The sequence below is a fragment of the Haematobia irritans genome, chromosome 2 (assembly GCF_050003625.1).
Source record: "Haematobia irritans isolate KBUSLIRL chromosome 2, ASM5000362v1, whole genome shotgun sequence".
NCBI classification, from domain to species: Eukaryota; Metazoa; Arthropoda; class Insecta; order Diptera; family Muscidae; genus Haematobia; species Haematobia irritans.
Window position 1 is genome coordinate 231,131,155 of NC_134398.1, and position 18,653 is coordinate 231,149,807.

Consider the following 18,653-nt stretch of genomic DNA (forward strand, 5'->3'; position numbering starts at 1 on the left):
ACAACAAAAATAGTTTTGTTATGATTTGTTTTTGAAGGATTTAGGCAATAAACAAAGTGATTTTGTAAACAACAAACTCATGTAGGTATTTTGGTTCATAATAACAAAATAAACTAGGTATAAGATAAAATTATTCCAGTATAGGACGTTTAAAGATAAAATGTCGATTCGAGTACTTGAAGCAGATCTGATATCATGATGAACCTTTTTCACATGCTTTATTAAATAAATATACAACTATTAAAAAAGTACTGTTAATTATACAAAAGTCCATTTCTTATGGGAAGGTCAAAATCCGCAACCGAATCCTGTGACAACTAGCGGCGTGTCGCCAAATTACAATTTATATCTAATTCCTTGGCGGAAAATGACATAGAGTTGCGGAATAAATGTTTCGCCTATCGCTTATCGCTATGGTTATATTTACACAATTACTTGAAAATATATTTACGAGGAATTACCTTGAGTACCATTTGCCTCTTTTGCCCCTTATAAAAAGAGCAATTTATGTATTTTTTACAACCAAAGAAGCCTTTCCCAAATAAGGAAAGGTGAGTATACATCGAGGTGAGGAAAATTCCACTAGCCCAGGGTGCTAGTAAGCAATTTTACATTTGTTGAAAATTCTTAACATTTACGACATCACATTGATCTAGGCTTGCCAGATAACCGGGATCCGCCTGGATTGTCCCGGAATTTCGTCTCTAGGAAGTGTCCCGAATCATTTACACAATTTTTCAAAAATTTCGTAATTTCAATTACTTGCAATCGAAATACTAATTTTATGATGACCAGCTGTTAAACATTATTTCTTTAAAAAAATATTCTGAAGAATATTCAGAAACTCATATTGTCTTTAAAAAATGGCACAAATACCATTGTAGAAATATATCCTTTAGTACCTTGGGAAATAAGCAAAATTATGTCTATAACCAAGATGTTCGTTAAAAGAAGGAATCATTTCAATTATATATTTCGCAAAATATTTCGACTTCCAAGAATCAGCAAAATTAAAAAAAAAAAACAACAATGATATAAAAATTTTCTTGCCATCTTGGGAGAAAGAATTTAGGAATTTCCAAGCCTGTACACAATTATGAACTTTATCCCGACTACTGTGTCTTATGTGGCATTTATGTAAATTTAGAAAAAAGTGGTAGAATAAGGGAAACTTTTTCGTGATAGGAAAAATTTACCAAATTTATTCAAATTGGAAACAGTTCGTATTTTCATTTGAAACGCAAATGTCACTGTTTTTGCTTGTCCCGGATTTCGCCTACCATCATCTGGCAACCCTACATTGATCATTTCAAAACAAATAAAATGTAGTTTTCTTTTTAAAGGTAAGTACTATGTTCGCTTTTCGCGTTGAAAATTTCGTGGTTACTTTCTTAAAACAGTTCAATATAAAGCAGACAAATTAACTCAATTGATGCGTAGTTTCTTGTTCCACTAGTTTTAGACAAGACGTTACAGGAATAAGTTTGTTTTCATTTATAATTTTGATTATTTAAGGAAAAGTAATCGCGAAAATAAAGTGGTTTTCAACTCGAAAACTGAACATAGTACCTACCCTAAGTGTGTAAGTATAACTAAAGCGATAGACGAATTAGCTTACGTGTTTTTTTTTATTTAAAAAAAATGTAAAAATCATTATTAATTAACTTTTTAATTGGAAATATTTTGGTGATATTTTTTTCTGTGCGGTAAAACAGTGACAAGTATCGTTCTTGTTACCAAGCGAATTTTTTCAGCGTATTTGACCACTTTCAGTTTACCTCAGTTTTTAATCCCAAAATTATTGTTTAGGAGGTTAATAATGGGTGGAGTGCCTCATGTAAATACACTAAAATCTTTTAGAAATGGACCCACATAGCCGCCAAAATTTTGTGCACATTTTGGAGGTGTCAAGTTATGAGAAGTTAATTTTAATTGTCGAGTTTTGAAAGGGGTTCGATTTTAAGAGTATTTAGGTTTCACTGTAAAACATTTTCTATCGTTATCTATTGTTATCTGTGAATAGTTCAAAAAAGCCAGCATCTAAATGACCTGAAGACATTTATCAAATAGCAACACTTTATGCAATCAAGACTGACTATTTCTCAATCTCATTGAATAGGCAAATGTAAGACTTACTCAACGCCTTTTGTGATAGATCGGCCAATTTAATGATTCTGAGCGACATTTTCAAACACCTGTTGATAATTTGGCCAGCAAATAATTCGTAATTTATTTTCACTTGAATATTCACAAATTTCCACTAAGCAAAGCTAAACACATTTGCCAACAGCTGGGCATAGCAGATGTTGAGGAAGCAGAAATGAAAACAAAAAGCAAAACATATGAAACAAACAGAATTGCCAACATTAAAAAAATAACAAATAAACAAAAATATTGGCCATTTTGAAAATCAACGTATTTGTGAAATTTGAAATAGTCTAGATGACGGGTAACACAGGCAAGAACTATGAAGAAATCGAATGACGCAAATAAATGAATTATTTAAAAAAGTTATAATTAAAATAAATGAAATCAGAAAAAGAAGCTTACTGCAAGTGTATGGAATACATGCGGTACCAGTGATTGCAATGGAAATCTTAAATAAAAAGTGTCATCTAATTGAATAAATCTGTTTAAAAAAGAGGTAAATACCTAATCTTTCTAACTAAAAATTTATATAAAAAACATTAATTTGTATTATAAAAACACTGGGCTAAGTTGTCTACAGATAACCAGAACAATTTGCTCGACACGGCATTTCGACAAAATATTGCGTATTCACAAATCAACATATATTGCTGATGTTGGGTAATTTAATAAATAGCATAATGAGCTGTCAATTTAGTCTAATGTTTAAAGAATACAATATGAATATATACCACTGAAAACATATATTAGAGCTATAAACAAAAAACAAAGATATCACATAATAGATTCAAATTCATAATTTGTATTTAAAATCAATCGTCAATACAATTAAATTTAATAAAAGCAAATATCAACCACATAAATTAATTGAATCAATTAAAATGTACTTTCTATTAAAATGTACACAAAATTTTTTTTCTAATTTAATCACGAAATTAAGTGATCCAATTAATTTTTTAACTGAAATGACGTCATTCACGAAAATGATAGTGTCAATCACAGTTTTAATAGGACATTAAAAAATCTTTGGTTAAAAAACTAATTGATGATGATTGCAAAATTCAATTAATTTTTTCATTAAAAACGTAACTATTTTCAATTACTTTGTTTTTGTGTACCAATATGGACTTTCTAGCGGGGTGAATATCTTCGTAGAAATTTCCGAAGAAATAGCCAACGTAAAATTTAACTGAGTATTTTAAAATAACCATAGCGATAGGCGGTAGGTAAACACTTGTTTACGTGTATTTTTTATGGGAAACCGACGGCTAGCGACGTGTCGCTAATTTAAAATCTTTTCTAATTCCTCGGCGGAAAATGAGATAGTGTGACCATCGCTCACAAAATTTTGGAACTCACAACTAGGCATTATTGTAGCTTGGCCACGTGGACATTATTTTTTCTTAAAGTTACCCAACATACTATAACAAGATATTGTTTTTATTCTATTTCAACATTTAATATTAGAAAAAGTTGCATATTGACAAGAAAAACACTCGGAAAAAAAGGGTTGCCGACAAGGTTGTTTTATTTGTTCGTCGCGGAAAAATGTTTGACAACCCATAAAAAATTTGGAAGTTGTTCTAAAGGCACAACTTTAAAAGCACTTCCAAAAATGTCCACCTAATTAATTTTTTATAACTATATTTTTAATATTTTTAATGGGTAATTTTACTTTTTTTTTTTTTTTGTTTCAAATATGTTAAAAACAGAGTAAGAATTAATAGAATGGCACTACTAAAAAATTCTAAATTCGTTGTAAAACACTTGAAAATATTTGGGGTCAAACGTTTCAGACAAGCTTCAGAATGCATTAAAAATCATAAAGAATTATAAAAATTACAAAATTTTACAATTCACATCCAAAACACTGAATTTGAATCACACCTTAAAAAGTGATGCAAATTCAGTGCAACGGCTGTTGAAATGGTGGACATTCGTTCTATGACAAGTCCATGTTAAATTCATCGTTTCAGCGCCAATTTTGCATCACTTCCAGATACAAAAAGAACATTTGAATTAATTTTTTGGAAACGCTTTTTTTTTGCTGGAAAATTGATATTTAATTCGATATGGTCCATGGTCGCGTATGAATAACGTTATATTTCTTTTAGTACATTAATCATACGCATAGTAGTGACATAGACATACTAATATTAAAAGAACCATTTAATTTAAGCATACCATTCGACTTTCTATTTTAAAAATACTAGATTATTTTTATACCCTTCACCACTACTGTGGTACAGGGTATAACATAATAAGTTTGTGCATTTGTATGTAACGCAAAGAAGGAAAAGTCTGAGACCCATCGTTTAGTATACCGATCGTCTTAGAATTATATTCTGAGTCGATTTAGCGATGTCCGTCTGTCTGTCTGTCCGTCCGTCTGTCTGTCCATGTATTTTTGTGCGACAAGGAACAGGTCGCAGTTTAAGTCCTATCGTCCTCAAATTTGGTATAGGGTCGTTTTTTGGAACAAGGACAATCGCTGATTGATTTAGATATAGCTGTCATATATATTTATCCCCGATCTGGTCATAATTGGCGTGTTTATCAACTGAGTCTCGAAAAACTTGCAAAATATCACCCAAATCGGTTCAGATTTAGATTTAGCTCCCATATATATCTTTCGTCCGATTTAGACTCATATGGCAACAGAGGCCAAAGTTTACTACCGATTTTCGTGAAATTTTGCACAGAGAGTAGAATTGACATTCTACCAATGCTTGGTAAATTTGATTGAAATCGGTTCAGATTTAGATATAGCTCCCATATATATTTTTCGTCGGATTTGGACTTATATGGCCCCAAAAGCCTGAGTTTTGCCTTGATTTGCTTCAAATTTTGCACGACGAGTACGTTTAATAGTATCGTTAATTGTGCCAAATTTAGTTGAAATCGGTTCAGATTTAGATATAGCGCCCATATATATCTTTTGTCCGGTTTGGACTTATATGGCCCAAAAAACCAAAGCTTTGCCCTGATTTGCTTGAAATTTTGCACAAGGAGTACGTTTCATAGTATCGTTCATTGTGCCAAATTTGATTGAAATCGGTTCAGATTTAGATATAGCTCCCATATATAGCATTCGCCCGATTTGGACTAATGTAACCACAGAGGCAAAAGTGTTACTTTGATTTACGTGAAATTTTGCAGAGGGAGTAGAATTGAACTTGAAACAGAAAGTAGAATTAAGGTTCTGCATATGCGTGCTAATTTTGGTTGAAATCTTTCGCCCGATTTTCCGTCAAAGTTGTAATCCGATTTACGTGAAATTTTGCACAGGGAGGATTTTGATATAGCTCCCATATATATCTTTCGCCCGATTTTCCGTCATATGACCACAGAGGTCAAAGTTGTAATCCGATTTACGTGAAATTTTGCACAGGGAGTAGATTCAACATAGTAACTATGCATGTGAAATTTGATTGAAATCGGTTCAGATTTCGATATTGATTCCATATATATGTTTTTCCTATTTAGGGAAAACTGGGCGAAATACCCACATTTTCCTTATCAAATCGCCACTTCTAAGTACACATCTATCGACCGATAAATCATAAATACACTTTTACGAAGTTGCCTCAAAATTGGTTCATATTTAAATGGTTCCTATATTTTTTTACTAACATTGTGTTCCACCTGAGAGCATTAGCCGACTTAAATGTAAAATCTATAAATATTGTAGACCTCTGTCCAGATGTGGTCAGATATACAGAATATATGTGTATGGGTGCATATAGCATCCAACACATTGGACGGATTTGATATGGTATCGAAAATGTGGATTTAAAAAGTGGTGATGGATATAATATAGTCGGCCCCGCCCGACTTTAGACTTTCCTTACTTGTTGATATCGTGCTAACATGGAAAATATTATAAATATTAAATAATTAAATGACTTGTCTTGAAATTTTTCTGAATCATTACATTTTGTGAGAAGCAAATACGCTACGATTTCTCTAAAAGTAAAATTACATATCAGACATTTATCGCTGATCTACAAGATGTCTCCACACATTTCTCATTCCACAGTTTGATTAGGAGGGCTGGAGGTATGATAAAGGAACCGCATCGATTATAAATGCGTCATACATGTCAAAAGTTAAGAATGTTGACACCAAGAAAACACTATTCCATTGCTCCTTGGTAGTGACGAGTGGCAGTTATTATAAATTCCGATGGTAAACAATAAAACCATCATCAACACCAGTCCAGCCATCACCACAGCCCTCTCTCAAATAAAACGAAAAAAAAATACAAATAATTCATGCGTAACAATTTTTTAAAATAGATCGTCAATACTCCCATGTGGGTGAAAATGTTTTAGTTGAAAATTCTTCGAAAATGAGAAAAGAAAGCTCAAAGAACTGTATGACAATACACACACTCACACATATTCATATATGTATCGAACAGTCTGTTCGTAGACATTTCCATATGCGTATATGCATAAATTTGTATAGACAGTGACTCACAGTGGTGTTGTATACATTTGTGTCACTATTATCGTCATCGTTTTTGGGGAATCCGTATTTGTGCAATTTTTTTTAAAAGGAAATATGTTAACGAATTTTTCTTTGGAAATGTAGAGTAAATATTGATGACACATTATTAATGTAGTGAAATATATTTTAAACTATATATAGTTTTATTGGTGATAGAAAAAAACTAAATCTAAATTCTACAAAACCAATCTAAACCATTACATATGAAACAATAATTTCTTAAAATTATAGAGTAAAACTATAGTACTTATTTTTTTTTCTTATTTATGCATAAAAGTATGAAGTTTTCACATGGACAAAAATGCCTGTTGTTAAACTGATGCTAAAATTAATTTTTATTTATTGGAAAATGAAACAAGTTGTTTTAGTTTATTTTTAAAATATTTTATGAAATTTCTCAAGCCCAATGAAATTTTCTTTGTTTCGATGTATGTCTCTAAATTTTTTTAACTGAACATGGCTATAAATTTCAATCACCGTGCAAGAAAGTTCAATGCTAAGCAAAGAAGAAGTCATGTTACAAACAAATCCAAAAAATATGTAGTAAGAATAAATTACTGCGTGATTAATATGCTATTCTTTTGGTGCCAATAATTTTTCCTTAACCCTCTAATGCCCCAATTTTTTTGCCAGCTGATTAAATATTCAGTGTTAAAAACACAAAAGCAAGAAAACTAAATAAGAAAAATTTATACGGTAAAATTCAGTATATGCTGCCAAGCCTCTTGAACAGTTTTAACTAAGTTTTCTTTTTATTTTACCTAATTTTGTTGTCTTAAGGTGTATAAAGGTGCAAGGCAAAATTATAAATAACATACGTTATGCAGATGATACCACAATCATTGCTAGCAGTATATCTGGTCTACAAAAACTTCTAGACAAACTCACACACACAAGTGAATCATATGGCCTCAAAATAAATATCAGAAAGACAAAATACATGGTTGTAAGTCGAAAACAGCGTATAAACGAAACAACACTGAAAACCAAAGGTGAAATGGTCGAACGGGTCAAAAACTTTAAATACCTTGGAGTTCAATTAAACGACCAATGGAACACAAGTAACGAAATTAAGCGCCGCGTGGAGATGGCCAGAGACGCATTTTGTAAATACAAAAAGACACTCACAAACCACGAACTAAATCTCGCAACGAAAATACGATTCGTCAAATGCTATATATGGTCTGTACTACTGTATTCAGTGGAGACCTGGACCATCAAAAGTGCTGACGAGAAAAAAATTGAGGCATTTGAAATGTGGATTTATCGACGAATCTTGAAGATACCCTATACTTCCCACACTACAAACCAGGAAGTTCTGAGACGAATGCATACCGACAGACAACTACTAAACACGGTCAAAAGAAGGAAAGTCGCATATTTGGGTCATCTAATGAGAAATGACAAATACAAATTTGTACAATCTATATTAAAAAGTAATATTGAAGGACGCCGAAGCAGAGGCAGAAGAGAAATGTACTGGCTTAAAAACATTCAAGATTGGACAGGATACAGGTATGAAACAAATACAATACATGCTGCTAAGAATCGAGAGCTGACACAATTACTATAAGAAAATGAGAATTGAAAAAAAAAAAACACAATGTAACATTGTATGATCGCTTTACATCCGAATATCGGATATGCAAAATAAAGAAGAAGAAGAAGAAGGTGTATTTTATTAAAAGCTTCATCATTTATCGAAGCCCGCCTAAAGGCGGGAGTGGGCATTAGAGGGTTAATTTTTATTTAATTTTTGCTTTTGTGAGAAAGAGAATTTATTTATTTTATTTATGCGAATTTCCTATACCAAAGTTTTCTGTCTTTGGAATCTCAAAAAATGGAATACAATTTAGTTAAATTTTCGCACGAGGTAGTTCAGTTTTCCAGTTTACTTTTTTTCTGTGTGGTCCGCCAAATACATATCTTCTCCGACTGATGTAAGAATATCGCAAAAGCAATTTACTACACTCAAAAAAAAACTCAACCTTCTAGGACACCAAGCCTTTATTTTAGATCATGGAATTGTTATTATATTATGTTTGGAGAAAGTTTCTTAAAGTTAATAAATTGTTTACGTACGTTAAATTAACTAACTAAGTGAAAAACTTATACACATATAGAGCCTAAATATTTACTAAAATCGTATTACCCACAAAATAGTTCAGAATTTCTTTAAATTTTTACATTTTACCACAAAAGCGCCAATCTTGAACTTCGTACGGCGCTAAAGACTTTCTTGCATTTTGAACTTCAATTCCTTCTATATCAATTGATTATAAATTTTCTTGAACTTGTGGAAATTTAGTTACTTCTTTTTGTGATACCGGCATTTGTAATATATTTTAGTAAAAAATTTTCTAATGTTAACCTACATTTTCCTTCCTGATGGGTAGGAAAATACACCCAGAAAAAAGTGACCCCTTCTTTAAGTTAAAATGAACTAATTGTGAAGAAAATTGAACTTCGTATAGCGCCAAAGACATATTTATTTTTTGAACGATGTGATTTTCGTTGAAATTAGGTAGAATGCATTCCATATATTAGTTAACATTTTCCTATATATATGAATTGAATTCATATATGGAATGATTTTATTTAACTTTTTTTCATTCATTGGGAAAAATCTTAGATATTTGTGGTAAACCTTTTTACTTCAAACTTACAACAGCTTACCTTCGTTTTTAAATACAATTTTATTTATTTATATAGGCAATTTTTTCTTCAATAAAATACACGTTTTATTAATATATTAAATATATTTATTAAGAATCAGCAGCATCGACTGGCATGGAAATATTAGTTTATTATTCCACTATTTCCAATTTCCATGTAATGTCATCAACTGTAAAACGCATTTTTCCTTCTTCTTGTACCTTTCACTTTTAATAAGTTGCTGCGTAACGAGTTTGTCCTCCTGTTACCTTTTAATTGAAGATTCCAAAATGAAGACGAATGAAGGGGTTGTTATTCTGTTTTCTTTCTTTATACACTATCACGAACATAATTTTTTCTCACTAATTTAAAATAACAAATATTTTTATATATTTTATTTGTTATTTATTATATTATTTTACTATATTATTTTTTAACAATCCCTCCGTATACCATAACAACGCGATTCCAACTAAAAAACAACCCACGCGCAAACATATCGATTACAGGTAGACAAAAAAGATATAGGAAAATTTCCTATATTCTAACAAGTATGTTTCCTTAAGTTTTGAAAGGATTGAATACTTCTTAGTACGAATGAACTAAAATATTTTTCTATGCCAAGTGTTATTCGTATGTATGATAAGCTTTCTATAATAAAGGAAGTCAGAATTATCATTTTGGAAGAAATTTTACTAAATTTGAGGAAACTTGGTTTTAGTTCATATTTTGTTTATTTTTACGAATGCTTTATTGTCAGTGAATAAAATTTTCTTGTTCAGTAGTAAATTCTTATACCCAGCGAAGAAAACAGTATTAGTAAAATTCCATGCATTATTCTAGTTAATGAACTATTCCTAACTGCTTTAAGTTTAGGATTTTTTTTACTGAAGCAAGTAAATTTTATCATTTTAAACAAAAATTTAACTTAATGGAAATAAATGGGCTAAACTAAATTGATTAACATTTTTTTCCTTTAGTTCCGAAGACACTTTTTTCTTGGTGTAGGATAGGATTTTCTGCTTTATTTTGTGATTGACAAAGAAAAATCGATGTGATCCACTGTAAAATCGTTTTGAGCTCTGTTTATAGCTACCATTAAATCTTAGATTTTTTTTTAAATTATAAGATGTTCATAAAGCGTAACAAAGAGGTGTGGAAAATTTATTTACCTGACAACCAAATTGGTTAGACGTAGAATGTGCATTGCCTTTTTAATTGATTTTGTTAGGTACATGAATATTACAAGAGATGGCAATTATTTGAGTTTTCTCGTTAATAAGGAAAATGTCATTCAAATAAAGCTTTTTATTTTTCGAACAACAGGAAAAGGATAATTTTGGACCAAATGGAAATATTTTATTATAAGTATATTTTCCTGTTTTTTCATTTGTATAAGAAATACTCCAGAACCCCAAACAAAACCGGTTCCTGAATTTAATGTAAATCCCAGTGTTTGGCAATTTACGATTTGGTTTTTGCAAATATGTTGTTTTAATAAAACCCACTGAACAACCTTAGAGAGCTTTTCAAATCAAATGCGCATAAAATTGTGGTCTCTATGCGCTTCAAACTCAAGAATGGTCATTGCTTAATAAATTACATATTTTTGCATAAACAATCAATTCGCTACTTATCAACATCACAAAGAACAATGTTGCTGCAACAAGGCTTCTACACCTTCTGTAAATATCCTTGTATGTCCTCCTTCGAAAGGGTAAACATCAAAACACCATATTCAACCCTACGTACACTCATACTCACAAGCCACATAGCTGCGTATAAAATAATCCAACTAAAATAATTCATAGAGTAGAATAGAGAATTCATTCAGGTTTTATTAAAACGCATAATAGCCTGAACAAGTGGTTACGTTGAATTTCTCCTGTGCGGTCGGTGTTTTTTGTGGCACTCATTTTGACCAACCAAAAATAACGGCCCTGATGCTTCAAAACAAATAATCCAGAGTAACAACAAAAACTAAACAACACCAATACACTCGTCGTTCGTATTTTGGTCGTAGTAAAATAAACGTCAAGTGGCAAGTCATCTGTCCGTGCGTCAGTCCCATGGATGGGTGGTGGTTGTGTCAGTATGACGATAAGTACAGTGCATTGTGTCGTTCGTTTGTGGTTTTTAACACTTGTTAATACCATAGAACAACTACGATGAGTGGGTCCATTCATACTTACATACACTAGTAGAAAAATCTTCAAAATGTAAATGAAATTTGCCATTAAACTTGAGTCAACGAAAGAGGTTTCATTAATACAATGAAATTTTTGGTTAATGTTATGACATTTACCTTCTGTTTTCTTTTTGTAATTTACAAAGGTAATAAACAAAAAGGTCAAAAAACAAAAACAACAAACTTACGTTATGACATCTGTATTAGATATTTTCATGGAATTAATGAATGTGTTCATTCCGTCCATGAAAAAAATGACATTGGCTCAATTTTTAAGAAATATTCTTTCTGAATACATTTCAACCAAAAGGTTTTTTAGATTGCAACCTAACCTAACCTAGATTGCAATTATTTTTTCATTATTTTTAAAATTAACAGTTTTTGTGTACAAAGACTTTATTGCTTAAAATTTCCCAAAACGCTCAGTAGCGGAAGGCGAATTTTATATCCCAATTAGCATATTATATGACTATATTCCTACCATAGAGTTCATGGAATTGAACACAAGACCCCTTAGTTGGCATGTAAGGCTTCAACATGCCAAGTAAAAGCCCAATTCTATGAATTATTTGGGTTGCTATGCAGAGAAAAAATTTAAAAAAATATTTGGGCACACATTGAAAAAATATTGTAAGGATATTTTAAATACGAGGGCGATAAATACAGATTTCTCAGGAATGAAGATTTGGTAAAAGATAAAACTTTTCATTGAGTACGATTTACACTCACATTCCGTTCCGTACTTAGACTGTTACTACAGACCCAATACACACACAAAAAGTTGTTAGTAGAAAAAACTGGACAGTATTTGCTTTAATGCCAGTGACAATTTTTTTGTTAAATATGTTAAGGCCAACCAAAAATACCCCTACAACCCTAAAGGGAGCCACCGTGGTGCAATGGTTAGCATGCCCGCCTTGCATACACAAGGTCGTGGGCTCGATTCCTGCTACGACCGAACACCAAAAAGTTTTTCAGCGGTGGATTATCCCACCTCAGTAATGCTGGTGACATTTCTGAGGGTTTCAAAGCTTCTCTAAGTGGTTTCACTGGAATGTGGAACGCGGTTCGGACTCGGCTATAAAAAGGAGGTCCCTTGTCATTGAGCTTAACATGGAATCGGGCAGCACTCAGTGATAAGAGAGAAGTTCACCACTGTGGTATCACAATGGACTGAATAGTCTAAGTGAGCCTGATACATCGGGCTGCCACATAACCTAACCTAACCTAACCCTAAAGACAGGTGTAAAAATTATATGGACCCAAGCTCAGGTAAATGTCCTTGAGAAATAACCCAATTCAACCATATTATTTTTTTTCTGAGTGTAAGTAACGTCCCTACGATACTGTCATTCTTCCCTTTACCAATAGAATTTTACATTTTGTTCGATTATTGTGTTGCGAATAGAAGCAGCAGGCTACCTAACTACCTAGCTGTTGCTATTGATGATGTTGCTGCTTGGTCGTTGATGTTAAGGTTGTTGATGTTTTACGGTTACCAGTGCCTCTCTCTCTCTATCTGGTGCTCTTGTTGCTTTCAATTTATTCACAGTGTGTGCGAGTGTGCGGTGAATGTGTGTGTTTATATAAACAAAAGCGATGATTTATTCAATGTTAATCGTTAACAAGCATTCCTCACATACGGAAGAAGTCGGAAGAAGATATATTCGTTATGCACGCGTAAAAAAGTTCCTACCACCAATACGCATACAATCGAAAAAGAAAAACTTAACCTTATTCCAATGCAATGAAAACCAAAACAATGAAATTTCTGAACGATATATAAATGGACTTTTCAATCACACAAAAAGGAAAAGTGTTACAAACAGTGCCAGACACTCGAGACTGACATAGGCTACGCGGAAAGCAATTAAGATCGTATCAACCAAAGAAGAAGAAGAAAACACAAAAATAAACAACGAAAAAAAGAGAGAAATTTAATAACAAAACAGTAGCGAAATTTTAATCAATGTGTAATTAGAGTAAGTTTGTGGCTAACAGATAAAATGGATTAATTCGCGGTTAGATGAATAGTGTTTCATGATAATTATTATTGTTTTTTTTTTCAATTCCAAATTAATAGATGAATAGTGTTTCATGATAATTATTATTGTTTTTTTTTTTTCAATTCCAAACAAAATTAATGTGAAAAATACAGTTTTTTTGTGAATAAATACCATTTAATCTAAAATTGAGACAACGTTCTATTGACTAAATGGGGAACCAATTGAAGATCAAAAACTTCAACAGTGGCTTAAGTGGAAGTGATAATGTGTCTCAATGAAGTCAAAATCAATACCAAAATGATTTCATTGTGACCATGACTTGTATTTGAATTTGATATTATAAAAATGAGTTTATTAAAAAATACCAAAATGTAGACATCAATTGATTACACTGTGTGCTAATACATTTATGATATATAAATCAATGAAAATGAAAATTTATATTTAGTAATACGTCGAATAGTTTTATTAATTTTTCTTCAGCACTTCATAATTTTTAAGAAACTACTTGAAGGAGAAGACATTCGTTTTTAACGCCTGGTAGCAAAAATCATCTTCACACATGTTATGTATAAGCAATATTGTAGGAGAAATATATAAATTTATGGAATTTATCAGAATATTCGAGGTATACCTACACTCAAAATAAGTTTACTTGGATCCAAAGATTTTGACCTCCTTTTGAGGATTTTGTTATTGATTCCGAGCCAAAGATCTTTAAAATAAGGAATTTTTTTGCGACCTATCTGGCTTTAAATCTAGGATCTATAAAATTAAAATTAGGATACAAATCTCATTTATGGATTTTCATTCTTTTTTTCCGGTGTATTAATAAAGCTATTCACGTACAAACAAATGTCATTTCGAGGTAAAAAATATTTTCTTAATTCCAAAAAAAAAAAAAACTTTAAACCAAAGATAAAATAAGTCTTAGCCTATTTTTCGAAGCGTTTTTATCCTAAATCTAAAGATTCAATATTTTAGTTAATTTAAGGACGATTTCGTTAAATCAAAAATGTGTTTCTTTACTTTAAGTTTAAAGACATGCAACTTTAACGAAGAGATGCAAATTTTCAAAATGTGTGAAAAAAAGCAAAGATTATAAACTTTATTTTAATTAAATTTCATTATTTTAAAGAAATTTGTCCTTAATATTTTGCAAATTTCGCATCCTGAAATTGAGATTGCGTAATCTTAATTATCACGTAAGTATTTTTTCAGTATACAAATTCGAACACAACACTAAATAGCTTCCTTCTGCGAGGTCCGTGTTTTTGTTAAAATTCATCATGTTATAAAATCATTAAATCATACACTCAAAAAAATTTACTTGGATCCAAAGATCTTGACCTTTCTTTGAAGATTTTGGCATTGATTCCGAGCCAGCGGTGGATTATGCCCATCTTAGTAATACTGGTGACATTTCTGAGTGTTTCAAAGCTTCTCTAAGTGGTTTCACTGCAATGTGTAAAGCCGTTCGGACTCGGCTATAAAAAGGAGGTCCCTTGTCATTGAGCTTAACATGGAATCGGGCAGCACTCAGTGATAAGAGAAAAGCTCACCACTGTGGTATCACAATGGCTGAATAGTCTAAGTGAGCCTGATACATCGGGCTGTCACCTAACCTAACCTTAAACCTAAGATGCAAAACCCTAAAAATAAGTAATAACTTATTTTAATTCAAAGATCCAATATCTCAGCTAATTTGAAGATTATTTTTTTAAATCAAAAATGTTTTTCTTTACTTTAAGAAATATTTGCCTTACTTCAAAGACATACGATTTAAACGGAGAGACGAAAATTTCAAAGATTCGTGCCCTATATTAAGAAAGACCATGAACTTCCTTTCAATTAAACTGTCTTTATTTAATCAAAAATTGTTCTTAATATTGTGAAAATTGCGTGTCTTAAAATTTATGTTGTTGATATATTGCAAAAAGAGAACGAAAATTCGACAAATGCGATTTGTATCTTAATTTTAAAGAAACGACATCCTTGGCTCGGAATCAATACTAAGTCAATTGTACAATTATTGATCGTTTATTGGAAATTGAAGCTAAAATGTATTGCGAATTTTGTCCATGAATATTACCATAAACTCTTAACTAAAGTATATTAAGTTACATTTTACGACAACTGGCCTAAATTATTCTTCAAGGTGGCTGCGCTTTCTTATAAATATCGTTAGACAAATTTCAATTATTGAAATTTTCACATAAATTTCTTTTATCTACAATTTGCCGACCATGTCAACACCACACTTTAATTATAAATCCAATAGTGATACATGGATGTAAACAATTGATTATAACTGCTATGGATCATTGACTAGCACATGCCAGGATGAATGAACCTTGGCAATCAACATATAAATAGGATGTCTGTCTTCAGCTCACATAGGACAATATCTCCGTACATATCCTGGGCAGACATCGAATATAGTATATTCGCTTGTTTATCCTTGTCGAAATGGCTAATGTCGCTGACATCATGTTATCACACCACCTTCGCTGTACAGGTTAAACATCCACTGAGTGACACCTCGAGGACGCTGTGATACTTTGAATGAATTTACATTAGAAGTAGTGGATAACCACCATGGACACTCAGAGTATCCACTTCAATTTGTAGTGTCAATTAAAGTGAATATTTTCAAATCAATCACTTCATGTAGACCACCAACAAAGGGCCATATCTAAGCCAATACATTCGAATGCATGTAAATAATTTGTATTAAATCTCTACAGGGGGATGTAGAATAATAATAATGGAATTATCCTTGTCAACACAGGGTGTAATAATATATAACGCCCAGAACTAAAATGGTACCTAGTACCTTAGGCCTTATTCCTAATTTGTCCATTGGTTCATTTATATTTAATGTTGTCACTCGATCATAAAGTATTTTTTTTATGGTCTGAAGGCTGGACCCTATTTTGTACAAAAAGTTATCACAAAGGAGCGATTACATTTACGCCGTATAGAAGAGCGTTTACATTTGGTTTGACATGTATTTCTATAATAACTTATATTAAACCTATATGTATTTATATCTCATTTCATTTGATACCGTTTACTCCATATTGGACTGATGGCCATCATATCACCCCCACAGTGTACATCATTAATAGAACACCTATCCATGGGCTATTGTTATTACAATCGCTTGCCGAAGACTACTCTCTAGCAGACAGTTAGTCTGTCAATCAGTATAAGGACTGGCAACAAGTGTCCTATTTCCCATGACCTTAGGTTTTCGTTACTCGTCTATTTACCTCAACGATTATCTGAATGAATTTTAGTTTAATATAAACAAATGAAACAATGAAGGCCACCATTGGTGGATAGAGTTATAAATAATGGTAGTGTGGACAAACTTATAGTTGTTGTTGTTTTTTCTGTAGAATTCGATTTAATTCCGTGAAAATATTGAAAAATGTAATTGATTTATGGTCATAACACAAGTCTACAAAATTTCGGCAACTGGTGTGTTTCAGAGAATTTTTGTAATAAATAATTTTACACTCAATCCATGATATTTCAAAATAATTGCAATATATTGTCCACCTGTCTTTATTAAAAAGCTATGATTTTTATAAATTAATATATTTATTTAATAATACTATAAAATACAATATAAATAAAAAACTTACTTAGTTTTCAAATTTATAAATATAAATATAATCAAAATTTGTAAGTCTGTGTAAAATCCCATAGGAATTATGTATATACCACAACAAACTATAAAATTCAATTAAATTGCTGGAAACAGATATCCAGAAGATAAATATGCCATATTCAAATGTTGTACACTGAATAATATTATTTAGTATTAACGGAAATATTTGGGTACACTGAAAAAAATATTGACCTAATATGGAAGATAATGCATCTTAAATTTTAAGACTCGAAATTTACGCAATGCTAAGGACAAAATCCTTTAAAATAATGACATTTTAATTAATAGAAAGTTTTTGCTTCAAAATTTTTTTCATTAAATTTAGGACACAAATCTTGAAATTTCACGTCCCTCTTTTGAAGTTGTAGATCTTTGAAGTATGGCAAATGTTCCTTAAAATAAAGAAAAACATATTGAATTTTTAAATTTAAGATAAAAATGCTTCAAATATAGGCTAAGACTTATTTTAAGGATTTGAATCTTTGGTTTAAAGTTTTTTTTTTTTGCATTAAGAAAAAAGTTTTTACTTTAAAGTACTTGGCATAATTTGGATTTTGAAGCTGGAATTTATTTGTACATGAATACATTTATTAATATATCGCAAACAGAGAATAAAAATTCGATGAATGAGTTCTGTATCCAATTTTAATTTTATCGATCCTAGATTTAAAGCCAGGGAGGTCCCTAAAAAATGTCTTTATTTTAAAGAAGCCGCATCTTTGGCTCGGAATCAATACCAAAATCCTTAAAGGAAGGTAAAAATCTTTGGATCCAAGTAAACTTTTTTTTATTGTAAAGTTGGTTATAATACAGCTTACATTACAGAGAAACAATACAGCATTGTTCGTTTATTTACCCCCCACAGTCTAATAAATTTCATTTTAATTACTCAAATCCAATTTGAGTTTATTGCACTTGCCCCTTTGAAAAAGTGTTTATTGGAAGCGTTGAAAATTTACCAGAGATTGACACAATTATTGTGCTAAAGATTGCCGAATATAGTAAGTCAACATTAATGTCAGTGTACGACATGGAGAATAGTAAATGAATTTTGATTGCGTGATTGCAAATAAAGTAAAGAGATTTGAAATTTACATATTTCTAATAACTACCAAAGATATTGACATTGAGATCCACTATGAATTAAATTAAATTGAAAATGTACACATTTGTCGACACTCATATAAGGGTGTCCCACAATACAATATTTCGGTAAATAGATATAAATTTTATTGCGGTCATAATTAATAAATTAGTTCAAAAATATTGAGAGAAACGTACAGATGTCATCAGTAACATCTGTATTTATTGAAACAATTTAAGAATAAATAAATATTGAAACATTTAAAAACATATCAAAGGGGCTTATTCTAGAGACTTTTTCATTGTTACTGGAACAAAATAATTTCTTTACTTTGAAGTGCTTGATTTCGCCGGTTGTGATTTTCCACCCACCGATCATTTG

The 18,653-nt window shown here is 31.2% G+C and overlaps 2 protein-coding genes across 5 annotated transcripts in view; one reads left to right on the forward strand and one right to left on the reverse strand.

Moving 5' to 3' along the window:
- Positions 1 to 2,291, reverse strand: part of LOC142227349 (uncharacterized) — a 30,094-nt gene extending 27,803 nt beyond the window's left edge. Inside the window, exon 1 of the mRNA XM_075297826.1 lies at positions 2,137 to 2,291. Within this exon, the coding sequence (XP_075153941.1) occupies positions 2,137 to 2,185 (49 nt within the window). The 5' untranslated portion in view covers positions 2,186 to 2,291. The remainder of the gene's footprint in view (positions 1 to 2,136) is intronic.
- The window catches only part of LOC142227348 (ras-related and estrogen-regulated growth inhibitor), a 74,923-nt gene that overhangs the window by 45,587 nt on the left and 10,683 nt on the right, over positions 1 to 18,653 (forward strand). Inside the window, exon 1 of one of the 4 annotated variants that reach the window (XM_075297823.1) lies at positions 13,138 to 13,485. The exons of 2 other annotated variants lie outside the window; for them this stretch is intronic. The gene's annotated coding sequence lies outside the window, so the exon portion shown is untranslated. Of the gene's footprint in view, positions 1 to 13,137; positions 13,486 to 14,571; positions 14,715 to 18,653 lie in introns of those variants that run through there. One more of the 4 variants, XM_075297825.1, reaches the window with a different exon arrangement.